The sequence below is a fragment of the Peromyscus eremicus genome, chromosome 4 (genome assembly GCF_949786415.1).
Source record: "Peromyscus eremicus chromosome 4, PerEre_H2_v1, whole genome shotgun sequence".
NCBI classification, from domain to species: Eukaryota; Metazoa; Chordata; class Mammalia; order Rodentia; family Cricetidae; genus Peromyscus; species Peromyscus eremicus.
Window position 1 is genome coordinate 129,818,758 of NC_081419.1, and position 26,202 is coordinate 129,844,959.

At 50.4% G+C, this 26,202-nt stretch overlaps 1 protein-coding gene across 7 annotated transcripts in view; it reads left to right on the top strand.

Annotated features, from left to right (window-relative positions):
- Epb41l1 (erythrocyte membrane protein band 4.1 like 1) overlaps positions 1 to 26,202 on the top strand; it is a 127,740-nt gene that overhangs the window by 68,706 nt on the left and 32,832 nt on the right. For 6 of the 7 annotated variants that reach the window (XM_059261769.1, XM_059261763.1, XM_059261766.1 and 3 more), the window contains 11 exons: positions 5,754 to 5,944; positions 6,981 to 7,145; positions 7,881 to 7,985; positions 8,493 to 8,535; positions 11,868 to 11,943; positions 17,239 to 17,457; positions 19,646 to 19,733; positions 20,233 to 20,385; positions 23,693 to 23,790; positions 23,999 to 24,174; positions 25,520 to 25,668. In XM_059261769.1, coding sequence (XP_059117752.1) covers positions 5,768 to 5,944; positions 6,981 to 7,145; positions 7,881 to 7,985; positions 8,493 to 8,535; positions 11,868 to 11,943; positions 17,239 to 17,457; positions 19,646 to 19,733; positions 20,233 to 20,385; positions 23,693 to 23,790; positions 23,999 to 24,174; positions 25,520 to 25,668 — 1,449 coding nt within the window. In that variant the 5' untranslated portion in view covers positions 5,754 to 5,767. The remainder of the gene's footprint in view (positions 1 to 5,753; positions 5,945 to 6,980; positions 7,146 to 7,880; positions 7,986 to 8,492; positions 8,536 to 11,867; positions 11,944 to 17,238; positions 17,458 to 19,645; positions 19,734 to 20,232; positions 20,386 to 23,692; positions 23,791 to 23,998; positions 24,175 to 25,519; positions 25,669 to 26,202) is intronic. The other variant, XM_059261765.1, reaches the window with a different exon arrangement.

The window sequence follows — 26,202 nt, forward strand, 5'->3', positions numbered from 1 at the left end:
AAGCCGTGTGTGTCTGAAAAACAATATTTTTTAACCTCTAGGTTTTATGTGTGTGGATTTATCTATTTATTCATTTCAGTCTAGATCTTGTTATGTGTTCACTACATAATGCAGGCTGCCCTCAAACTCACAGCAGTCCTCCTGCCACAGCCTTCTGAGTGCTGGGATCACAGGCATGGACTCTCATACCTGGCTAACCTCAAGTTGGAAGGCAGTCATTTAAAGATGTAGATTCTGGCATGGCAGCAAGTGAGTGGCGCACACACCTTTCATCCCAGCACTTGGGAGGCAGAGGCAGAGGCAGGTGGATCTCTGTGAATTTGAGGCCAGCCTGGTCTACATAGCAAGTTTTGGGCCAACCAGATGTGGAAGGAGTTGAGGGCCAGGCAGAGAAAGAGGAAGAAAGACAAGGAAGGAAAATTGGGCATGGGAATACAGGAGGATCAGCACCGTTATCAAGACCACACGGGCATGGTGACATGTCCTTGAAGTCCCAGCTGCTTGGGAGAATGAGGGAGGAAGATCTCTTGAGGCCAGGTTTTGACAGGAGCCTGGTCTCAAGCAAGCTACAGTTACATAGAAGGAAAGCGTTACTCTGTTCTGTCACACAGATAACCATAGCTGATACTTTGCTGAAATATCCATCCTCGATGCCACTTGACTTTCCAGGATGTTATGTCCCGACAAGCCCACCATAAGTTGAAAATAAATGCATGCCTTGTTGTTCCCGTTTTATTGATAGTATAATATAGACAATTAGGACTTCCCAAAGAGACACACTGGCGGACCAGAACTAAAAGTAACCAATCCTTTTTCTCAGGGAGGCTGTCAGAGCCTGAGACCTGTGTTTTTGAGTATGTTTTCTGTTTGTTTGTTTGTTTTTTATTTTTGTTTTGTTTCTCTGTGTGACAGCCCTGGCTGTCCTGGAACTCACAGGCTGACCTCAAACTCACAGAGATCGGCCTGCCTCTGCTTCCCAAGCGCTGGGACTAAAGGTGTGCGCCACCACTGTGCAGTGTGTGTGTTTTAAGAATTAGGAAGTATCAGAACACTCAGGGTGAAGGTAAACCAGCCTGATGTAGCATAGATAAGGAGATTGCTGTAGTGTTTAGGAAGAAAATAACAACCCTAAAAAATTGTACTGAAATTTAAAATCCCTGGGAGTGGTGTACTGAGTTTTCAAATATAAAATTCTCTGTGTTTTAGTAAGTTTATTTGTACAATATGCAGTCTAGGTAATTTTAATATGCAATCGTGAAAGGCATCCACCAAAGGAGATATAATTGCCACTTGTGGATGAAGAAATGAGGATGTCATGATGATGGGAACACGAATAAATGGCTGATGTATCTGGAGAATGTGGTACAGGAGCAGAGTGTTTTCATGGAAGTCCCACAGGGGTTTTGTTTGTTTTTGGTGACCTTCATCCAGTCCTTCTCTTCCACTGGTCCGTTCACGCCAACGTTACATATCACCACAACAGTATTTATTGAGTTTATTCAGTTCTAGTTTCCACTAGATGTGACCCTTGACCCTGGGATGAATAACACAGTGAGCGCGGCACAGGCTGACAGAGCCAAGGGGGGAAAGTCAACAGCCAATCAGTGCAGACGATGCTTGCCAGAGATGTGCAGGGAAAGGAACGTTCCATGGGGTTGTAGAAGTGTGCAGATCTTTTGGTGGGGAGATGGCTGGGAAGGGCTTCCTGGAAGAAGAGGGAGCAGTTAAACCGCATATTCAGGAAAGGATCCAGCCTAGACAGAAGGCTTGAGAAAGGGCTGGGCTCCGCCATGCAGGTAAGGAACCTGGACGTGGGTTTCAGAGCAATGCCCTTCCTTATTTACCTTGTGCAGAAGTGTTATGTAAGGAGGTAGTTGAAGATTCACGGGGAGTGCTGCGATGAATGTGATGAGAACCGAAATAAAGGAGTTTGAAATTTTAATGCAGGAAATGATGAGCTGTCAGTTAAGCTGGAAGGTGGGGATGGGATTGGCGGCAGCGATTCCAGGCAAGCCGAAGTGTTTCTATTCCTGGCTGAAGCTTTGAATACTGGCAGCTATTCTTTTTTCTTTTTTATGGGGGCTCAGGTCCCCAGCATTTATGTTCCTAGCTGGTGGCCATGGTACCTCCTTGGTGTCCAGCCTGGGCCTGGGCCATTTCTCCTTTGAGGAGGTTCTGCCGGGCTTTTTGCTGGAGGTAGTTGAGTGCAGGGGAGAGAAAGTGGGCCTGTGTTAAGATCTGGAGAGCTGAGCAACCAGTGGGGAAGAGAGTGGGCTAGAAGCTAAGCCCACTGTTTGAGGAAGTGACTGTCATTCAAGTCCCGTGAGTCTTACTGTGACAGAAGTAACAGAGAGTAGTTATTTCTCAAACGGTGTCCAACTCTTCCTGTCTATGGCACCGGCTACCAGAGGCTCTGCAGGGAAATTTGAGGTATTCACCTGAGATTGCTTTCCTAGCTGTTTCCAGAAAGACTCGGGTGAGGGGAAATGTTCCAAGAGTCTGCCCTGAAGCTGAACAGAGGACAGAGGGAGGAGTGGATGTACCCCTGGGGCTGCCTGGACACCAGGGTCATGTGGACTCAGCTTGTCACAGCAGAAAATGCCCACATAAGTCTTTGGATTTTTAGAAATACTTTTAAATATTTATATGATTATTTGTCATGTGTGTGTGTTGGTAATGGTGGAGGCTGTAAGAGGGACTCAGACGTCCCTCCCCAACCTACAGCTGGAGTTACAGGCAGTTCTGAGCTACTTGATGTGGGTGCTGGGAATTGAACTCAGGTCCTTTGGAGTAGCAGCAGGTGCTCTTAACCACTGAGCTACCTCTCCAACTCCAGTCTTAAGATTTTTTTAAAATGCAAAATTAGGGTATGAGGGAGATCTGACTGCACATTGATCACCAGTGTTGATTCAGCTGATCTGGCTGGCCAGGTGGGTGTCCTCTTCCTCTCTCAAGGCTTCGTGTGCACTAAGCTGTTGGTCCAAGAGGAGGACCTACCCCTGCTAGAACATCCAAACAGGCTCTCAAGGTCCACTGAAATGCAAAACTATTTCAAGAGTTCTTGCCTATTGACCCCACCTGAGGAGGTGAGGAGCAGATATCCTCAAGCCCAGGCTGAGGGAAGGTCCTGGGCTCGGCCAACAGGACTCAGTTTGACCCTGCCTGGGCTGGGAACTCCCTCAGAGCAACTGTTGTGTTGTGTCCAGAGCTCACATGAGTGATGGAGTGTCTTTATATAACTGGCTTGAAGCTGTCCCTTTGCTCCTTAAGAAGAGGGGAATGGCTGGAAGAGAGCCTCTGGGTGGAGTGAAGCAGTGTGACCACAGTCCCCCCTTCCTCCCCAGTGTGACCACAGTCCCCCCTTCCTCCCCACCTGGCTGTACAGCAGCAGCGCTGGGGACATGCACACCTCTGTACAGCAGCAGCGCTGGGGACATGCACACCTCTGTACAGCAGCAGCGCTGGGGACATGCACACCTCTGTACAGCAGCAGCGCTGGGGACATGCACACCTCTGTACAGCAGCAGCGCTGGGGACATGCACACCTCTGTACAGCAGCAGCGCTGGGGACATGCACACCTCTGTACAGCAGTGCTGGGGACATGCACACCTCTGTACAGCAGCAGTGCTGGGGACGTGCACACCTCTGTACAGCAGCAGTGCTGGGGACATGCACACCTCTGTACAGCAGCAGCGCTGGGGACATGCACACCGCCTGTTTGTGTTTCAGCGTCACCCCGTGAGGACTTCCACGTGGGCCCTGTGGGCGGAGGACATCGTGGCCTCTCCGTGGCCCTAGGCTCACCTGCAGTTGGCCTAGTGCCCATGGGAATGCAGAGAGGCACCAAAGAATAAAAAGGAATGGCCAGGATGCTTGCCTTGTGTGTGTGTGAGGCCCTGGATTCCACCTCCATCCCCTCCACAAATTTGAATAAGTAAATAAATTAAAATGTTTTGTTTTGTTTGATGTGGTTTGGTTTTGTTTTTTTTGAGACAGGTCTCATTTTATAGCCTAGGCTGGCCTCAGACTTGTGATAATCCTCCTGCCTCAGCTTCCCAAGTACTGGTGATAGAGATGTGAGACACTATGCCTGACATAAATAAATAAGTGGAAATGTGAGTCCTGGAGTATGTGGTTGGTTCAGGGTGTTCAGTATTCCTGTCCATCTGAGGTCTGTTGTGGTGGATGGTGGAGGAGAGCTTCCCACCAGGTCTTGTGTGGTTCTTTCTCATATGCTATCATAGATACAGTGAACTTAGAGGAAAGGCCTAAACTAAAGAGTGATGCTTCCTGCCCACCATTTCTCTTACTCTATTAGATATCAACTGGTTGTGGTCATGAATGAATGTTTTTGCCTTTAAAACAAAACAAACTTACAAATTAATATCTTATTCCAAATACCCAAGTGTTGGATGTGACAGCATATACCTGGAAGTCCAGCATTGGGAAGGCTGAGACAGAAGGATCAAGAGTTCAAGGCCTCAGCTGTTGAGGTGGCTTAGTGGATAAAAGTACTTGTCGCACAAGCCTGAAGACCTGAGTTGGTCCCCAGAACCCATCGTGGAAGGAGACAGCCAAATCCTGAAAAGTTGTCCTCCACAGACATGCCATGATGTGTGTATGCATGTGTGTGCATGCCCATGTGTGCACACATGCAACAACAATAATAAAATTCTGAAAGATAGTTTGGTGCCAACATGGGCGACATAGTGAGTTCAAGGCTAGCGTGGGCTGTATGGTGAGACCTTGTCTCAAGAACAAAAAAAGATCCAAGTAATTCCAGAGTGTCCGGAGTATAAACGGTGCTTCCTCTCTTATCCCTCCCATCCCTGTAGGTCTTTGAATTTTCCTTTAACTTTTCTTAACGGTGGCAAGGGTCCTTTATGATCTCTTACAGAATGAATAGAACATGAAGCCACACTGTTAGGCTACAGTCTTTAGGATCTGGCTAATTCCAGGAGAATAGCTGGACAGCAGCTCCAAGCTCTTCTCTGGCATCTCATTTAATGTTTCAAAGGAGAAACTTACGGACAACCTGTCCCTAAGATATTCCCCCTCAGTTTATGGGTGAGTCCCAGAGAGGTGAGGTGACACATTTGTGACAGACAGACTGAGCCCTGCCACCCTGAGCATCCCCTGGGCATCACAGTGTATTTTCTACTAGTGTCTACCTGGTTTGATCCATGGAGCCCCATCTTGACAACATCCTGGGAAGCTGGGGCTGGGGTGTGTGTGTGTGTGTGTGTGTGTGTGTGTGTGTGTGTGTGTGTGTGTGTTATTGAAGCTTGGGAAGTGAAGGGAGTTGCTTAAACTCATTCACACAAGTCTGGAACCCAGGGCTTTCTCAGTTTGCATTCAACACGTCCTGCATTAACTAAGGGGCTGTCGTGTGCCACACTGGTGTAGTGGAGAGTCAGCCTGGCCAGGGCCTTGCTGGCACCCTGTGCAGAGCCAAGTGCCCTAGAGAGACGCTCATCAGCCTTAGAAAGGCTCCAGATCCCAGGTCTAGACCGAGAGGTCTGATTTCTATGTTACTGTGGACGTAGAGGGAAGGAGGCCTGAGACTTCCTCTGGGCCACTAGCCCCTCACATTCTCGTGCCTCACAGTCCCCTTGCCCCACCCCCACTCCCTTCTCTCTGCTTCTTTGTCCATTTGTCTCCATCTGTCCCTCACCGCGTGCGGTTCCTGCCCCCTCGCTGTCACGTTATCATCCTTCTCCCCAGTCACATGCTCTCCTTCATTCCAATGCAGGCGTGCTGGTCACCATGACAACAGAGACAGGCCCGGATTCTGAGGTGAAGAAGGCTCAGGAGGAGACTCCACAGCAGCCTGAGGCTGCTGCAGCTGTGACCACACCAGTGACCCCTGCAGGCCACAGCCACCCAGAGACCAACTCCAATGAGAAGCATCTGCCCCAGCAGGACACAAGGCCTGCTGAACAGGTGTGTACTGGGGCCTGGGGTGCCCCTCTTCCCGCCCCACTAGTCCTCCTGGTTCAGTTCTTAGGGCCCTAGTATTTTCTCAGCCGGACAGGAAAGAGGAGATTCAGATGCATTCACGACTTGTTATGTGCTGGACTCTGGGCTGGAGGCATGCTGGTCATTTTATACTTAATTCCCCCAGTCCCCAGAGGACAGCTGTCATTTCCTCCATTTTATGCTGAGAGGGTCTGTGGCTCAGTGCATTGTACCCAATTCCCCAAAGTCACATAGGAATAAAGCGCCAGAGGTGGAGGTCAGACCCAGAACTGATTCCAGATACCGTCCTTTCAAATTTAGTCTGCTGCCTTTTCACTCAAGCTTAGCAAACCCGGTGAGACCCTGATCAAACTCATCCCTGTAAAACTACAGGCGTCTAAAGGACTCATTGAGCCCTCCATTTGTGCCTCCCTAATTCATTTAACTTATTTATTTGATGTGCATTGGTGTGAATGTGTCAGATTACCCCAGAACTGGAGTTACAGACAATTGTGAGCTACCATGTGGGTGCTGGGAATTGAACCTGGGAAACCCAGGTTCTCAGGAAGAGCAGCCGGTGCTCTTAACCGCTGGGCCATCTCTCCAGCCCTGCCTCCTAATTCATGACAGGCCCAGAGAGGCAAGGACTTGGCCACACTCTTAGAGGAAGCCAGCTCTTCCCTCCATTACGATCACCACAGTTCTCAGCCTCATGCTAGACCTAGTGACAGGTAGGACTGGACAGAGCAGTCAGATGCCCTGGTAAGTCACAAATTGTTCTAGGGAGAGAGGCAGCGAAGCCGGGAGGGCTGTCCGTGGTAGCAGGAGTCCGCAGGAAGACACAGACCCATCAGCTCATATGAAAACATCAAATCTCTACCTGTATATACCAACCATAACCCCCAGCCACCCTGACAGTCTTGGAAGGTACCACCTCTTATTTTAGGGTACATCTTGGCCTCAGCCACCCAGTTACTTCTTGTTTCAATTTCACTGACTTCTTTTCTTGTTGGCCCCACAGAGCCTAGATATGGAGGATAAGGACTATTGTGAGGCCGATGGCCTGTCGGAGCGGACCACGCCGAGCAAGGCCCAGAAGTCACCCCAGAAGATTGCCAAGAAGTTCAAGAGTGCCATCTGCCGAGTCACTCTGCTTGATGCCTCTGAGTACGAGTGTGAGGTGGAGGTAGGGAGCACCCAGTGCCATATGCCCCACCCCAGGCTGGCTGGCCTCCATGCCAAGCTAGCTCCTGTGTGCCCGGAGTCCAAGCCAAGCCAGAGGAGGACCAACTGCGATGTCCGGAGGGATGGCTTGGCCTGGCACTCCCTTGTACAGATGGTGCCACCAAGGTTCAGAAAGGGTCATCACTGTTGCAAACCAAATTAAGACCCAACACAGACTGGCACCAGGAAAAGGTGTCTTGGGGCGGCTGTGCCTTGGTAAAAATGTTACCATTTAAGGGCTGATATGCAGGGCTGACCACAGAAGGAGAGTCCCACTGTGATTCTGAGTTCCTGCGCGCACGTGCGCACACACGGCACACACACACACACACACACACACACACACACACGCTGCTTGGCCTCGCATCTTTTGAGGCCATCTTCTTTTCCTCTCATCCCTGATCCTTAGGTCTTTGGCTTTCAGCTTCTTCTCTTGATTTCTGTCAAGGAGAAATCTTTAATATGCTCCCAGGCAGGTCTGTGGTCTAGGAAGACCCTGGCAGGGCTTGTGAGGGAGACCTAGGTGAGGTGGACATTAGAGACTCCGAGAGCGGAGCCAGGTGGCAGGAGTGCTGAGGTCCTCCCCAGCCACAAGGAGGCTCACGGGGGCTCTTGGTTTGTCCAGTGGAAGCTGGGTCAGCCCCCAGCCCCTCCTGCCAGTATGCCAGCCTCACGGTAGCTCTTCCCTCTCCCTCAGAAGCACGGCCGGGGCCAGGTGCTGTTTGACCTGGTCTGTGAGCACCTCAACCTCCTGGAGAAGGACTACTTCGGTCTGACCTTCTGTGATGCCGACAGCCAGAAGGTACCTGGCTAGGGGTCTGCTGTGGCGGGTGGGCAGGGAGGCGGTCCCCCAGACCTGCGGTAGGCACCCTTGGTTTCTACATCAGCAGTCCTGACCACTCCCAGTTCTCTGATCCACCTCCCTGCCCCCAGTCTCTTCTAGGGTATTCCTAGACAGGTACCTGTAGACCTATGATGTGGCTGTGTGGGCTCCCTGGGGAGCAGAGCAGTCCTCAATCAATGCTTCTTCCCACCCCGGGGTGGGGCGTGGGTGGGCAGACTGCCTCACTCTCCTTCTAGCTAAGTACCTGGTCACTGTGGCCGTCTCAGGGCAATACCAGCCTTGATGCCATGACCAAACCCTGCTGGGAATCCAGACCTCACTCCCTAGTGCCAAGTAAATCAATCTCATCAACAATGTTCCCCATGAGAGTCTGTGGCTGGCCTCTTCCGGGTAGTCATCTCTCCCAGTCCCACCTGCCCACTCCCCATCTTCCTTCTAAAGGATGAATCTTTGATTCTCTTCCAGAACTGGCTGGACCCTTCCAAGGAAATCAAGAAGCAGATCCGGAGTGAGTTCTGGCTTGTGGCTGGTGTGTGTGGATGAGTGGGCAGGGCCTACTTTGGAATGTGCTCCTGGATCCCATACTCCTTTGACGAGTCTTAGAGAAGGCAGGGCAGGATGATGTTGTCTGAGGCCCAGATAACAGAAACGACAGTTCAGAGCCACACTGCAAATTAGTAAAGAAGCTGTAAATGCATTCAGGAGGTCAGCTCTGCAGAGTCATCCAGGACAAGGGGGCAAGCAGAAGACCTGGCTGCTGTAGTAACTAACAACCCTTAACTTAGGTCTGGAGAGTGGCGGGCACTTTACATAAGGTCACAGAGCCAAGTGCTGGCTGAGCCAGTCTTGAGCCCTGGCCTTCGTCTTGCTCTTTTGAGTGCCTGGGGAGGAGGAGGCAGAGGAAGCAGATCAGCAACCTGTCTTTCCTGGCCCAGAGAGAAGAAGCATGTTGGGAGGGATGAGAAAGCTTTCACATAGTAGAAGGGGGAGGTTGGTAGCCTCAGCAAATGGGCCTGGAGTAGGTGGCGAGCATCTCTGCCTCCATCCCAGGCCCCGCACACCCTGGATATGCTTGAGCTCTTCGGGCTTGGACTCTCTGGCCCCCTGGCTGGGAAGCTGTAGCTGAGTCCGTTGCCATGACAGCAGGCAGCTGGCCCAGGGAAGCCAGCTGACTCTACAGGAAGGGCTTGAGGAGATTTTCCTCTAGGTTCCTGACAGTTGGAGACAAAGAGGCAGGCGCATCGGCAGAGCATGCTTCTGTGGGTCAGCAGGGTTCTGGGGCTGAATTTTAGACTGTCTTCTAGTAGTGCCAGCCCTGCTGGGAGGCCAGCCTTTCATGCTTTGAAAGAATTGGTACAGACACAGTCAGCCAAGTTGCAGAGTTTAATAAAGACCAGTAGCCTGGAAAAGAGAGGCCGAATGGCCAGGCCCTAGGGTCATTCCCCAGAGCAATCCTGGAGGCCCTGCCTGCCTGGCTTGACACATGGACTGTTGTTCCTGTGACAGCGCAAGCCATAGCCTTCATACCTTGTAGCCTTGATCCGTAGGAAGGACCTCCTCTAGAGGCCTGGGGAGTTGGCTCAGTGGGCAAAGTGCTTGCTGCCTAAGCCTTAGGACCCGAGCTCAGATTCTCAGCAGCAAAGTAAAAGCAGTCGAGCAGCACATGTTTGTAGCCGTGAGTTCTAGGGGCCTGCTGTCCAGCCAGTCTAGCCACACTGATAAGCTCCAAGTTCAGTGAAAAACTAGCCTCAGAAAATGAGGTGAAAGTGGATGACCCAATCCTCGTGCAATGTCGGGAGCACTAACTGGACTCAGGGTGTAATAAAGGAAGAAGGGAGGACATGAAGGTGAGAAGGAGGCGTGTTGGGGTGTCGGGCGAGTGGGGGTGGATATGACCAAGACACACGTATATATGGGTGAAATTGTCAAGAGTAAGTAGGGCTGAAGGGATGGCTCGGTGGTTAAAAGCACTTGCTGCCCTTTCAGAGGACCTGGGGTTGATTCTCAGCACCCGCCATCTGTAACTCCAGTTCCAGGGGGAATATGACGCCCTCTTATGGCCTCTACAGGCACTGCATGTGTACGGTGCACTTAACATATAGGCAACACTCTTACATGTATAAAATAAAAATAGACCCTTAAAAATAAAGATAACAGCTGGGCCATGGTGGTGCATGCCTTTAATCCCAGCATTTGGGAAGCAGAGGCAGGCGGATCTCTGTGAGTTCAAGGCCAACCTGGTCTACAGAGTGAGTTCCAGCATAGCTAGGTCTACAGAGAAACCCTGTCTCAAAAAAACAAAACAAAAAAAATAATATGGTAGATAGCATTAGAGGAAGACATCAACCCCTGGCCTCCACATGTACATGAACAAGGTAAACACACACACGCACACGCACACGCACACGCACACGCACGCCTGCACGCCCGCACACATGCCCTTCTCTATTAGGGCTTTGCCTTTGCCCCAGTCTCTGAAAGTCCCACCTGTTCGTCCAGTCTTGTCCTTTGTCCTCAAGGGAGCAGTTTTGCCTGCCTTCTGTTGTTGGTCACATCCCCTCACCCTGGGTGGTGGCTTCATGAGCCCTTGTGTCCTGGACTTCAGAGATAGGTATCTCTCCCGTCAAGTCTCATTGCCTGCCACCTAAGACACCTTGGACAGTTCCTCTGAGTCTCTGATTCTTCTTGGCAAGTGGACTAGCCATTCTTGCCTCATGAGCTGAGAGTGACTGCAAGGAGACACACCCTTAGATATCACCAGACACAGCGGCTGTTTTCTTCTGGACACAGCTTGGATGTGAATTCTAGCTCAGTTCCTACTTCTTGTGTTTCATAACTGTTCCGTGCCTCAGTTTCCTCTCTGTAGAGTGGGGTCATGCTAACACAGCTTTGGGGCTGCTGAGAGGGTGAAATGGGGTATCACATGTATGACGCTGGCACAGTGCCTCCTCCAGTGCTCCCAGCACGCACTGGCTCTGAACACTGTCTACGGGCCCTGCTGTTCTTCCTTAGACCGGGCTTGTGTCCCTTGAGAATCTTTCTAAGGAGTCTTTGTGATTGAGAGCCTGGGGTCGGATGACTAGAGTTTGGAAACATGTTCTCTGTTACCAATTAGTTGATTGATCCTTAAAATCTTTGTCTATGAAAAGGACACTCAGGCTGGGTAGGTAGCTCACTGGCAGAGTGCTTGCCTGGCATGCTTATGGCCCTGGGTTGGAGCATGAGTGCTGTAAACAACACCAAAACCAACCAACCAACCAACCAACCAACCAACCAACCAGTGAAAACCTCACTCTCAGGGTGATTATGAAGTTTAAATCCCCACGCCTGTGGGGAAAGTTGGTCACCTTTGTTGCCTGGACCTCCATGTTCTCAAAATCACCGTTTAGTGAAGCAATTGAGTGCATACGTGTGGCGTGCACGGTTGCTTTTCTTTCTTTTTATCGTCTTTCCCATTGCTAGCTCACAACTCTCTAAAGAAATATATTTTATTACTTGTGTGTATGTGTGTGAGAGGAGCAGGGGGAGCGTGCCACAGCACACATCTGGGGGTCAGAGGATGATTCTCAGAAGTTTCTCCTTGCACTGTGGGTTCCAGGGATTGAACTCAGGTCATCAAGCTTTCATGGCAGGTGCTTTTACCCACTGAGCCACCTCGCTGGCCCAATCACAAGTCTGTTAGCCTGGGCCTCAGTTTCCTTATCCATCAAATGGGAATTATGTTCTAGGATTGGATTGTCCTAGAGGGAAGTCTATGGGAGGTTGCCCCCAGGCTAGTGCGTCTGGGACGGCCACTGGGATGACACAGCCTCTCTGACCTTTCCTCCCTTTTCCTCTTAGGCAGCCCCTGGAATTTTGCCTTCACAGTCAAGTTCTACCCTCCTGACCCGGCCCAGCTGACAGAAGACATCACTAGGTGAGGACTGTGAAGAGAGGGAGAGATGGGCTGGTCCTGTGGAACTGTGAGTGGAGCCAGGCACGCCGGCCCTGGGAGACGAAGGCTCTCTATGGTGGGAGTAGCAAATGCAGATGCTTCTCCCAGACAGACCATCTCAGGACCCAAATGCACTGACTTTAACCCCAGAGGAGATGTCAGAGGGGTCCCTGGGGTCCATTGTGCATTTAAAAAGACAGATGTATCTGAAATGGTTGTTGTGGTCTGGCAACACGGCTTATCAGGTAAAGGCTTTTGCTGCACAAGCCTGGCACCTTGAGTTCAATCCCTGGAACCCATGTAAAGAAGGAGAGCCGGGCGGTGGTGGTGGTGCACTCGGGAGGCAGAGCCAGGCGGATCTCTGTGAGTTCGAGGCCAGCCTGGTCTACAGAGTGATATCTAGGGGAGGCACAAAACTACGCAGAGAAACCCTGTCTTGAAAAACCAAAAATAAACAAATAAATAAATAAATAAAAATAAAATAAAGAAGAAGAAGAAGAAGAAGAAAAAGAAGAAGAAGAAGAAGAAGAAGAAGGAGAAAACCAGTTCCACAAAGTTGTCCCCTGATCTCTATATACATGTCCTAGCATCATTACCCTGCCCCCCCCCCGCCGCTAATATATTTTTAATAATTAAAATGATTTCTGTCAGGCTCTGGGAAATCACTGGCCTGTGGAAATTGGGCCTGAAAGTTGAGTAAAGTTAGATATTTAGATATTTGTGTTTGAAAAAACACATTTTAAAGCTTTTTCTAATCCCAGAGGGGACCTTCTGTGGGTCAGATGACCTGGCAGACGTGGTCTGATGTTCTGCAGGGAACACCAGTTTGTGGTGTTGAGAAGGAAGGAAGAGAGGCTTGTGTGGGGGGGGGCGGAGTTTGGTCCTCTGTGCAAGCCGGGCATGTAGAGGTGAAAGGAGGCATGTGGGCCCCGTGGAGGCCGCCTGGGCCACCGGGGTGAACATGGACCACGTAGTTCAAATGGCCTGAGATTGGCAGTGGGGACAGAGCATCCTTCAGGGTAGGAGCTTGCATGGGCTCATTCTGCTTCTGGAAAGCAGAGCAAGGAAAAGCCGCTCTCTTCAAGTCCTGTCAAGACAGGGCCTCATTATATGACGTTCTGCTCCAGCACCATTCACGTCATGAGACTTACACCCAAAGTAAGACATGGGCTTGGAGTTCTGCAGAGGATGGGACTGCTAAGCTGTCCTTGCTCTCTCCCATTTTTCTCTCTTTTGTTGGGGTACTGGGGCTTCAACCTAGGACCTTGTGCATGATAGGGAAGCACTCTACATGAGCTGTATCTCCAGCCCTCTTTTTATTCAAACATTTTTAATATTTATTTTTATTTATGTGTACATGTCTGTGTGAGGGTATGCCAAGTGTATAGGTGCCTGTAGAGGCCGGAAGTGGGTTTCAGATCTCTTGGAGCTAGCATTTCAGGCAGTTGAGAACCACCCTACATGGGCTATGGGAACAGAACCCGGGTCTTTTGGAAGAGCAGTGTGTGCTCTTAACCACTGAGCCATCTTCCCAGTGCCACTTTTTAAGAAATTTTGAGACAGTCTCACTAAATTTCCTGGGCTGGCTTTGAACTTCTGACCCTCCTGCCCCAGCCTCCTCAGTCTGAAGTTACAGGCCTGTACAACCAAGCCTGGGTATTAGGTCCATTTTTAATGCCTGATACCCACTGACTAAGTAATATACCAAGTTCAAGATGCTGCCTCTGGCCTTGGGAGAGGCGACAGACGTTCCTAGAATAGAGCAGGTCCCAAGCCTTGGCTTCATTAGTCCCACTCTGAGCCCTGAGGTCTGCTTGGGGCCAAGGTGACAGCAGCCATATCCCAATCCAGAGCTTTAGGCCAGCATAACCACCAGAGTGTGTCCTCTCTGTGCCAGACCCTGGGTAATGGGCTTCCAGGGACGCCAGGAAGAAGGTTAGCCCTGTCCAGCACAGATGGTTCCAGAAGGTAGGGTTGTAGGAGCAGCTGATTTAGTCAAAAATAGTGAGTCCCAAAATAACCTGGTCAGAATGACAAATTGATTGAGATGAAGGATTGGCTAGAGTTCTGGCAATGATTTTTGAATTTTTAGACTCTTGAACAAAATGTCACAGACCCATGCTGGACTCCTGTGGTGCGTGAACCTGAGCACACGCTGATACTGCACGTGACCATCGCCAGGGCTTTGGCTCCGACTTTGAAATAATGTCACAGAGCACTAACAATCCTAAGTCAAGGCACTTTGAAGGAAGAGACTTGGGCAGTTAGTTTGCCAAAACACTGGCAGAACATGACAGAAAAGGACAAGGAGACAGCCCTGGCTGACGGTGAAGCGGCCTGTGCCTTGCATCAGTGACCAGTGGCTGCAGAAGGGTTACAAATGACTTAAATGGTAAAACCATCCAACTGTGAATGTAAATTGCAAAAAGTCACAGCCTGGTGGCTGGAAATGCTTTTTTAGACCAATTTGGTTTTTAAACAGTTCACTTATGGCTGGAGGCAGAAGTAAGTTTAGGGAGAGGGCCAGCAAGATAGTTCAGTGGGTAAAGGTACTTGCCACCAAGCCTGATGACCTGAGTTTGATCCCCAGGACCTAAATCTCCTCCCAAAGTTGTCCTCTGACCTCTGCACACTCTGTAACCTGCACATACTTTCTTTCCTCTTTACACACACACACACACACACACACACACACACACACACACTCTCTCTCTCTCTCTCTCTCACACACACACAAATGAATCACTGTAGAAAAACTGTTTGGGGAGAGCTTGGATAGGCAGGTCCGTCTGTCTGGGCTGTGGGATACAGTACAGAGGTTAAAGTGTGTGTGGAGAGTTGTGCCGACATGCGACATGGAGGCGTTTCTTTTCTTTTCTTTTTTTTTTTTTTTAAAGAAATTTTTTATTCATTTTACATACCAATCACAGATCTCCCTCTTCTTTCCTCTCACCCCTCCAGCCTGAGCCTGGTACATTCAGTAGAGGCAGGTCCAAGTCCCTCCCCCTGCCTCAAGGCTGTGCAAGGTGTCCCACCATAGGTAGTGGGCTCCAAAAAGCCAGCTCATGCACCAGGGTTGGATCCTGATCTTACTGCCAGGGGGCCCCTTAAGCAGATCAAGCTACACAACTGTGGAGACATTTCTTGTGCCACTGGGTGTGACAAAGAGAGCTCTAGAATCAGAGGTAGCATTTGATATTATTTGCATATTAAAACCCCCATAAATTAAAGCCATATGCATTTCTGTGTGTTTGTGGGGGAGGAATGTCTGGAATACCGTGCAAATACCTGGTGGCCTTAGAGAGGGAGCTGGGAGAGGGAGCTGGGAGAGGGAGCCATCAAGAGGAAACTCAGAGACATCTCTAAAGTTTCTTCCTTCCTTCCTTCCTTCCTTCCTTCCTTCCTTCCTTCCTTCCTTTCTTTCTTTCTTTTCTATTTTCATCTGAGAATATATTAACTTGCAGGGTGGGGGATGCAGCTCAGTTGTAGAGTGCTTGCCTGGCATGTAGGGAGCCCTGGCTTCTATCCCCAACACTGCATATTAGGTGTGGTAGTGCATGCCTATCATCCCATCACTTGGGAGGCTGAGGTGGGAGGATTACTTTGGGTTATGCAGTGGTACCCTGTGAAAAAGAAAACCCAGAACAGATTAGATTTCATAATTAAACTACATGATAGCCATGCATAGTGGTGCATGCCTATAATCCCAGTGCTTGGAAGGTTAAGGCAGGAGGATTTGTATACAATAACAGGCTGGGATATATCATGAGTTCTGGGCCAACCTGGGTTACATAGTGAGACTCTGGCTCAAAACCAACTAATTGGGCTAGGGAGGCAGTTCAGTGGGTAAAGTGCTTGCACAAGGTATGGAGCTGAGTTTGGATCCTCAGAACCCATGTGTAGTCAGACTTTTTCATCAGGACTGCTGGCTCCCCAATAATGACATGGAGACTTATTAATTATAAAAGCTTGGCGAGTAGCTGAGGCTTGTTACTAACTGGCTCTTAAAAACTTAAATAACCCATTTTTATCAATGTACTTTTTGTCTTGTAGCTTTATTACCTTTACTCTGTACTGCCCATGCTGCTTCCTCTTCTTATGGTTAGCGACTTCCCGCGATTCTACCTTCTTTTTCCCAGTGTCCTCTCTGCCCCGAAAATTTTGCCTGGCTATTGGCCATTCAGCCTTTTATTAAAACAATCCGGATGACACATCTTCACACGGTGTAAAGGAATAATCCACAGCACCCATGTAGAAGGACAGATGTGGTAATGTGTGTGTAATCCCAGTGCTCCTGTGCTGAGGAAGTCGAGACAGGAGAATCCTCAGAAGCTCCAGGGCCAGCTATGTTGGTATACACAGCAGCAAACAACAAAAAGACCCTGCCTCCAACAGGGTGGTAGGCAAGGATCAACAATCAAGATTGCCCTCTGGGGCTGGAGAGATGCTTAGTGGCTAAGAGCACTTGTTGCTCTTGCAGAGGACCCAGGTTCAGTTCCCAATACCCATGGTTATGGTGGCTCATGACCATCCATAACTCCGGTGTGAAGGGATCTGACATCCTCTTCAGATCCCAGTGGACGCCAGGCACACACATTGTGCACATACATACATGCAGGCAGAACGCTCATTCACATACAATAAAATAAATAACTCTAAAAATTCTTTTCTGGCCAGGCAGTAGTGGTTCACACTTTTAATCCCAGCACTCGGGAAGCAGAGGCAGGCGAACATCTGTGAGTTCGAGGCCAGCCTGGTCTACAGAGAGAGTTCCAGGACAGCCAGGGCTGTTAGAAAGAAAAACCCTGTCTCAAAAAACCAAACCAAACCAAAAAGCAAAAAGCAAAAACTTGTTATCGGACTTCCACAAGCAAACCATGGTATGTGTCTTCTTGCATACACATCTTACACACATACATGCACACACACAAAACAAACCAATCAACAAAAACGAATAAACAAAACTACAAGTCATTTTCTCCCCCAAGGGCCAGACCAGTAGTAGTCCTGTTGAGCTTGGAAATGAATTATAAATCTTAGAAATTCTCTTAGAATAGAAAAAAAAAATCCTCAAATTCAGAAATGAACAAAAATGCTGGAAGTCACTTGGCATGTCTCAAAACCTGTTCGTAGGACACACCACTCATTAACAATGAATGCCAGTGTCTGTGGGCGCCATTTTCCAGAGCTGAGTTTGATTGGTTCCGGCAGCCCAGCTGTCGGGGTGTGGGCCACCGGGAAGTATAGACCCATGCCCACCTCTTTCCCTGTCTCCAGGTATTACCTGTGCCTGCAGCTCAGGGCAGACATCATCACAGGCCGGCTGCCCTGCTCCTTTGTCACGCATGCCCTGCTGGGCTCCTATGCTGTACAGGCTGAGCTGGGAGACTATGACGCAGAGGAGCACATGGGCAACTATGTCAGTGAGCTGCGCTTTGCCCCAAACCAGACCCGGGAGCTGGAGGAGAGGATCATGGAGCTGCACAAGACATACAGGTGGGTGCCTGGCAGCCCGCTGCCTGCAGGCCCCTCTCAGGTCGAAGGGCTGGGCCCTGAACGCTGTGTTTTACATATGCCACTTGACACTGCTCCTGACACGAGGTGCCTGGGAACAGGACATTTCCATGAGGGGAATGTCATGAGTGGGAATAACTGGGACTGTCTGTATGGCTGCAGGTGACTTGGATCTCAACTTCTTGAGTTCCTGTGGGGGTAAAATTCCCTGTCCCGAGCCTCTGGGGATCAGTTTTTGTTTCTCAGTTATAATAATGGTGGCATGCCTCTGGGGAAGTGAACTGATGCAGAGGTCTGGGCAAAAAATCTGAAGTTTAAATGCCAATACCAAACCTGACTGTGCCCCTTTCTAACCAGGGAATGTTGACAGGTCATCTACTTCACTGTGCTTTGGCGTGGTCAGCTATTCAGTATGGTGCTGGTCAACATGCCCCATGGGGTTATTAAGGAGGCCACACAGCAAATAGTAAAGCCACGTCACGTGTGGGCTGAGTGTCGCTATCCATCAATTGGAGCATTTGTGTTGTTGATTGCATACTTTGTTGAGTTGTTGATTGCATATTTGTTGAGTTGTTGATTGAATACTTTGTTCTGGAGTTAGAAGATAATTGGCCAGATGTGTGATTGTGGGCTAGTTACTGAACCTCTGTAAGCCCCATTTTCACCTATAAATACACAGGCTGAGATGATGAATGTTGTTTAGCCGCTGGTATTTGAGACAGCAGAATTCATCAAGCAGGATCTTACACTTCCTTGGGCTGCAGACATCAAATGTCCATAACATCCCTAAGTAATTGCAACAATGGGAATACAGTCCACTGCCATTTCCCAGTGCCTGCTCTGCAGAGAACACTACCTACCCCTGAATCAAAATGGTCTGTAGGGTCCTTTAAGCCGGAGGTGCTTTGGTCCAAGCTCAAGGTTGTTATGGGAACCTGATGTAAAAATACATTCTAAAGAGTACAGTGCTGCACCTGTGGGAAGGACTCCGATGATATTATCTCATCCCTATGCATGGAGGGAGTGGGGAGGGTTGTGTGCTGTGGGCTACATCTGGAGAGGAGGATCATGGCCAGATGTGATGAGTTCATATATGGGGATGAACCTGCTAGATGCGATGGATACTGGGCCAAAGATGGCAAATAAATGCTCTCAGAGATTTGCACACCAACATTGCTGGCTTCCCACTGACAGCCATGGAGTCATGCTGAGTAGGAGACAAGCAGTCATGGCCACCAGACGTAGGATGAGGGTGCTACGCCTGCTGTCTGCTCTTCTGCCTGTCCTAGATAGCAAGGTGGCCTGGAGGTTTGTAAGAGGGATAGTAATTCATAGAAGGACGGATCAATATGTACTTGATCATTGCCAGCAGTGGTCATCATAACTTTGAACTTAAAGCATAGTGACATCTGGCATCCATGAATTCCACACAGAATATCCAAGGCGGTCAGTGCAGAGGAAATGGAGCCATAGAATGCAAGAGACAGACTTGCTTTTGAACACCGAGTCTGGAGCCACATTGCCTAGAGTTAAGTCCAGACACTGCTGTTACGTAAAAGCGGTGTGCTCTTCAGCAAACTCATGAATCTCCCCCGGCACTGGCTGCCTCATCTGAGAGTAGCACCTGCCCCACGGAGCAGCACCGTAGTCTTTGGTGATGCTTGCTGTGAGTGTCAATTGCAGCCTGAGCTCCCTGGCAGCCAGAGCAAAAATGGAGCTTGATTTCCAACACAACTCATAAGAAAGGAGCCTGAGTGCCTGTACTTAAGGGAGATTAAGTGGCACCGGACACTGCCGACTTCTGAGGGTGGTGTGAGGAGCCCTTGGGTGATTCTAATGAACACTTCTTCCTTAGTGGTCTTCCCGGATGTAAGAAGCAGGATGTATGAGCTTCGTACTTACTTTGGTGGGAACTAAGACAAAAATCCTAACTCCCAGTCTAGCCCTTGTCTGCTTCCTGGATAAAACAAGACTGGACCTGAGTGTGACAGAAGATGGGCTTGGTGGACTGAAGTACAGGAGCTCTCAGTCCTGTCCTGAGGGCACAGGAGAGGGCCTCGGGCAAGGCTCAGCCACCTACCCTTCTGGGATGGCCAGTTCCGGTGGTGCAGCCAGTTGGACTCAGCCTGGCCTTTGCCACGTCCCACAATCATCCTTTCTTTCTCCTCAGGGGCATGACCCCGGGAGAGGCGGAGATCCACTTCCTGGAGAATGCCAAGAAGCTGTCCATGTATGGGGTTGATCTGCACCACGCTAAGGTACCAGAGTCCCAGCAAGACCTCACCTTAGGTGCTTCCTGGAGAACTATGGCCCCTCCAGAGCTAGTGTCCGGATTGTTTTGCCTCCAGCGTGGAACCTTTGGGGTTCTCCTTTCTCAAAGTTAATAACCTTTTATTCTCTCAGACCTTGATCATCTCCCCCTTGGATTCAGTTTCCTCTCAAATCTAGTAATTTGTATCACCACTAGAATGGGTGCGTGTGAGAGACAGACTGAGGCCTTAGCTTATTTCTGTCCCAGTAGCGTGCGGCACATGGCCACTAAATGTTTGTCGAGTGACTGAATGATTGACAGAGCCAGTGACTGAAGGAGTGGGTGGTGGATCCATGACTAAGTAAGAGAGAATGTCCAAATGACTGTGGGGAATATTAGTCGAGGGACTCCAGCCTGCCCACTGGAGCCCATTACAAGAGGAGCAGGGTGGTAGCAGGCTGCCCTGCCTGGCTCAGACTCCCATCCCGTGCTCTCTCCTTGTGCAGGACTCTGAGGGAATCGATATCATGCTGGGTGTCTGTGCCAACGGCCTGCTCATCTACCGGGATCGCCTGAGAATCAACCGTTTTGCCTGGCCCAAGATCCTCAAGATCTCCTACAAGAGGAGTAACTTCTACATCAAGATCCGGCCTGGGGAGGTGAGCCCGGCCCGAACCCACTCTCTTCGCTCACCACCTGTCTTAGTTACGGTTTCTATTGCTGTGAAGAGACGCCATGACCATGGCAACTCTTACAAGGAGAACATTTCACTGTGGTGGCTCGCTTACAGTTCAGAGGTTCAGTCCGTTATCATGGTGGGGAGCATGCAGGCAGACATGGTGCTGGCTACATCTTGATATGCAGGCCACAGGAAGTCGGCTGACACACTGGGCAGTACCCTGGGTATAGGAGACTCCAAAGCCCACCCCCACAGTGACACACTTCCTTCAACAAGTCCATGCCCACTCCAACAAAGCCACACCTCCTAATAGTGCCACTCCCTATGAGATTATGGGGGCCAGATACATTCAAACTACCACACACCCGACTACTTGGTGTTTGACTGAACCTAATAGAGAGGACCCCAGCAGCTGGCCTGGGTTTTTCCTACCTAGAAAACATGAACAAGGTTCTAGGGTCCATGGAAGATGGGTCTCCCTCCTCCCTGCCTCTCTACATAGACTACACACCCTGGACATAAGACTTTATATTTTGTTTATTTTATTTGTTTGTGTGTGTGTGCATGCATGCACATACATGTGCATATGTGCTGTGATGCACATGTAGAGGCTGGAGGTCAGGTCCTGTGGACATTTTGCTATAGTCAATTTTCTCATTCTACCATATTGGTCCTAGGGAATCGAACATAGGTTATCAGGCTGAGTGGCAAATGCCTTATCTGCTGAGCCATCTTGCCAGCCCTGGATGTATGCTTTCAAGCAACATGTGTGCATGTGAACATGTACACTCACACATATGATTTATGAGCAAAATTAGAGTGACACCCCATGGATTCAGAACACAGAAAAGTTAATACGTGTCTGTCTGCATGCACAGATTTGCCTGTGTGCAGTCACCCGCTGTGTCTGTATACACAGACACGCCCAGGCACGTGATAACACACGTGTGCACACAGAGGCATGCACCCACTCCTCTTTCCCTTTTACCGTAGGGTCTCATCAAATGCCCTTCTGATTCTGTTGCTAGAGGAACCATAACCCACCTGGCCCTCCTCACCACTGGGCCAGCCACAGCAGTCCCTGTCTGTCACCTGTGTCTACACGGTCCCTTTCATTGACCTTTTTCCCTTACATCAGCTCCTGCCACCCACCGCCATCCCTGTCACACACCGCCATCCCTGTCACACACCGCCATCCCGTCACCCACTACCTTCCCTGTCACACACCGCCATGCCCTGTCACCCACCGCCATCCCCTGTCACCCACCGCCATCCCTGTCACCCACCGCCATCCCTGCCACCCACCACCTTCCCTGTCACCCACCGCCATCCCTGTCACCCACCGCCATCCCTGTCACCCACCGCCATCCTTGCCACCCACCGCCATCCCTGTCACCCACCACCATCCCTGTCACCCACCGCCATCCCTGTCACCCACCGCCATCCTTGCCACCCACCGCCATCCCTGTCACACACCGCCATCCTGTCACCCACCGCCATCCTTGCCACCCACCGCCATCCCTGTCACCCACCACCATCCCATCACCCACCGCCATCCCATCACACACCGCCATCCCCTGTCACCCACACCTTCCGTCACTGTGAATACCTGATAGACTGCCATACCAGGGAAAGACTTACTTTAGCACTGTTCAGGAGGTTTAGTCCATACCGGATTCACCCCGTGACTCTGGGCTCATGGAGAAGCAGCACGTCATGACATGAGGGCATGAAGATCTAGAGTGGCCATGCGTAGTCAAGGCATAGAGTAACTAAGGAGTAGACACCAGCATTTGAGGACACACGCCAGTGTCCAGAACTCCCAGCAGGCCCCACTTCTTCTTCTTTTTTTTAATTTTTTGGTTTTTCGAGACAGGGTTTCTCTGTGTAGTTTTGGTGCCTGTCCTGGATCTCACTCTGTAGACCAGGCTGGCCTCGAACTCACAGAGATCCACCTGGCTTGCCTCCTGAGTGCTGGGATTAAAGGTGTGCACCACCACTGCCCAGCCAGGTCCCACTTCTTAAAGGCTTTCGTTACCTTCCGGATGCACCACACTGGGGATACGTGTTTGGCACCTTCGCCTTGGGGGACATTGTGGACCCCGCTATAGCATGACCCCGTCCTTCAGTCTCAGCGCTAAGCTCATGCATGTGGAGGACAGTCCTTTCTCTGAGAGCTCTGCCCAGGCCTGCCCAGCAGATCCTTTCCTCTCGTAGCTCTTACCCACATCTGCAATGATCTTACTCATTCTTCTTCCGTGTGTGTGTGTGTGTGTGTGTGTGTGTGTGTGTGTTGTATGTACATGAGTGTGTGTCTGGTGTGTACATGAGTGTGTGTGTGCATAAGTGCATGAGTATGTGTGTGGTATGTACCTGAGTGTGTTTATGGTATACATGAGTATGTGTGTAGTGTGTACATGAGTGTGTGTGGTATATGGTGTGTACATGAGTGTGTGTTTAGGTATATACATGAGTGTATGTGTATAGGTGTATACATGAGTGTGTGTATGGTGTGTGGAATGTACATGAGTATGTATGAGTGTGTACATGACTGTGTGATATGTACACGAGTATGTGGTGTGTACATGAGTGTATGAGTGTGTAAATGATTGTGTGATATGTACATGAGTGTAGTGTGTACATGAGTGTGTGTATAAAATGTACATGAGTGTGTGATATGTACATGAGTGTATGGTGTGTACATGAGTATGTGTGTGTGTGTGTGTGTGTGTGTGTGTGTGTGTGTGATGTACATGAGTGAGTGTCTGTGTATGTATGTGTTCAGGTGGGGGCCCAGGGTTGATGTTGGAAATCGATCTCTCATCCTCAACTGTTCTCCCACCTTATTCAGTGAGCAGGGTCTCTCAGGCAGAGCCAGAGCTCACCAGTATGGTTAGTCCAGCTAGCCAGATTGCTCTGGGGTCCTCCATCTTCCTCCTCTGGGGCTGCAATTACAGGTGGCCTGCCACACTCTTCGGCCTTTTATGTAAGTTCTGGGGATTTGAACTCAGGTCCTCATGCTTGTGAGGCAAAGGTTTCCCCACTGAGCATCTCGCCAGCCCTATTGAACTATTTTGAGACCTCCTGTTCCCTAGAACCTTGTGTGTTGATCCCTCCAGTGACTCCAGTGTTTAGCACTGGATCTGTCACAGAAAAGGGCTCAAGTCCACCCTGTTTACATGCATGACCAGGCTGAAGTTACACCTGTGTGAGGGAAGGTGAGTAGGCGGGCTGGTGGCGAGTGTGGCCCAGGCCTCATCTCTAACCCACGCCTCTTGGCTCCCCAGTACGAGCAGTTCGAGAGCACTATCGGCTTCAAGCTCCCTAACCACCGCTCAGCCAAGCGGCTGTGGAAGGTCTGCATTGAGCACCACACATTCTTCCGGTGAGTCAGTCGCCCCTGGGTGGGATGAGAGGGACAAGAGAGCCTGTGAGGGTTCAGGGGAGCAGGAAGCGGTGTCAGCTCAGCCAGCCCCACCTCCCCGAAGTCTCCCCTGTCTGGACTATGCTGTGGAAAGCCTGCTGTGGTCTGACTGTGGACGTGGCGGTGCAGGCCTGATTCCCCCTTCCTCGTCTCCACTACTCCGTCCTAGGCTGGTGTCCCCGGAGCCCCCACCCAAGGGCTTTCTGGTGATGGGCTCCAAGTTCCGGTACAGCGGAAGGACCCAGGCACAGACCCGACAAGCCAGCGCCCTCATCGACCGGCCGGCACCCTTCTTTGAGCGTTCCTCCAGCAAGCGATACACCATGTCCCGCAGCCTTGATGGAGGTACGGCCCAGACTGGAGCTGCGGGGAGAGTGGTCCTTGGGAAACGAGGTGTGAGAACATGGCAGGTTCTCCAGAATACCAGGATGATCTTACTAGCACCACTGCTCCTGGGCAGTGTCGTCTCTGTCCCACCGGGATGTGACATATACTCCAGAACTTCTCTGGGTTGTGACCTCGAGGGGCCCCATGTTCTGCCATCTAATTTTCTGGGCCTTTGCCGAAGAAGCTCAGCAGCACACAGGTTGACATTCTGCCAGTAGAGTGACATCGTGTGGTTTACATGAAAGAGAGAGGATCTGGTTTGGCCCTGGCCCTTTCCTCCAGGCCCACTCCTACGCCAGAGCTAAATGGAACCTAGATTGAGGGGAGGTGATGACAGAGGTTAGCCCAGAGTAGGGGAACTTGTGGGGGAGCAGAAGCCTGGACTCTAATTCTGAAGGCTGGGTTTCTTGTTTTGACATCCTGAAAGGCACCTATGGGACCTTCTCCTCTTGAAGCCTCAACTTGTCCTCTGTCAAGTGGAGGTCGTAATTCCCAGGGTAGCCTGCAACACAGAGCAGTGTAAATCAAGGCAGGCAGTGTGCAGGAATTCGCACTTTGCAGAGGGAAATAGCCCTGAAAGGAGAGGCAAGTTGGCATCTCTTTTTAATGGCGGCCAACCCAAAGGATAACATGTGTGCTCTGGTTGTCACCATGATGGGGTTTTGCAGCTTTTTTCCTACTAAAGCTCAGTCTGCAACCTTTTGGGTTGTACCCAGGGCCTGGTACAGTCTCTAAGCCCACCCTTCTTCTGTTCAGAAAAATATTTTAGAATTGTGGCAAGAGAGACAGACATTACAGGAATCCCTTTGAATTTTATTAATCCACAGAGAAAGCAAACCATTTGTAAGCTTCTGCTACCACTTGTAAAAGCTAGTCTCGAGATATCTGGATATTGCTAAATAATGATATATCAGGAATTGCCCAAGGACCACAACCCAAACAATGTTTGCTGGGCCAGCATGGATGGAAGACTCGCTCTGGGCCAGACACTCTCTGAAGTACTTATACACCTTAGTTTATTGGGTCCTTACCTCGTCTTTCTGACATAGATGCTACTTAATGATGAAGAGACTGAGGCCCAGAGGGACTATGTGACTTATCCACTGTCACCTAGCCAGGAAGGGTTGCGTTTGCGACTCTAGCGCTGTAGAAAGTAGGAAGGAGGCCGAGGGTGGGAAGCAGCTTTGTCCAGCTGTCCAGGGTGAACAGTGGGTTGCAGTGGGGAAGCCTGGGCAGTGGCTGGCTTTCTGACTGTGCACGGGAGATGCACACACAGTCACTTCGCCAACTCTGCCTACCTTAGCGGAGTTCTCCCGCCCCGCCTCAGTCAGTGAGAACCATGATGCGGGGCCTGATGGTGACAAGCGGGAAGACGATGCTGAGTCAGGGGGACGGCGATCAGAGGCCGAAGAAGGAGAGCTCAGGACCCCCACCAAGATCAAGGAGCTGAAGGTAGGAGCCCACTGGATTGCCATGTGCCTTGTTCCCAGGGACCTGAGTGGTGGCCTGAGGCCTACACTTAGCCTTGGCCTCACATGTCCTGATTGTATGCAATCCCCCTGCTGTGGGGCACACCATGAACAGGACCTTGGCCTTGGGCAGCACTCCACACCTGGACATGCAGAGTAGGGTTGGGGTTGGAAGTTGGCATGCTTTCCCCTTTTTGCCCAGCTTCCCTGGGTTGCAGGTGTTTACCTCCTGGGAAACTCAGACCCTGCCCCCTTCACTTACTCCTTGTATCCCCTTTAACGGGGTTCTGGCTCCGTGTCTCCTCTCCTTCCCCTGAGCATGGCCAGGTCACCAAAGGCCTCAGTGTGAAGTGTAAGTGTGTCCTTTTCTGCAGGCCCACCCTCACTGTGGACATACACATTCCCAGTGTGTGTGTGTGTGTGTGTGTGTGTGTGTGTGTGTGTGTGTACATGCTCCTGCAGGCACACAAAGCCCAGCATTCACTTTCACACCTCCACACCCCAGCATGACTTAGAC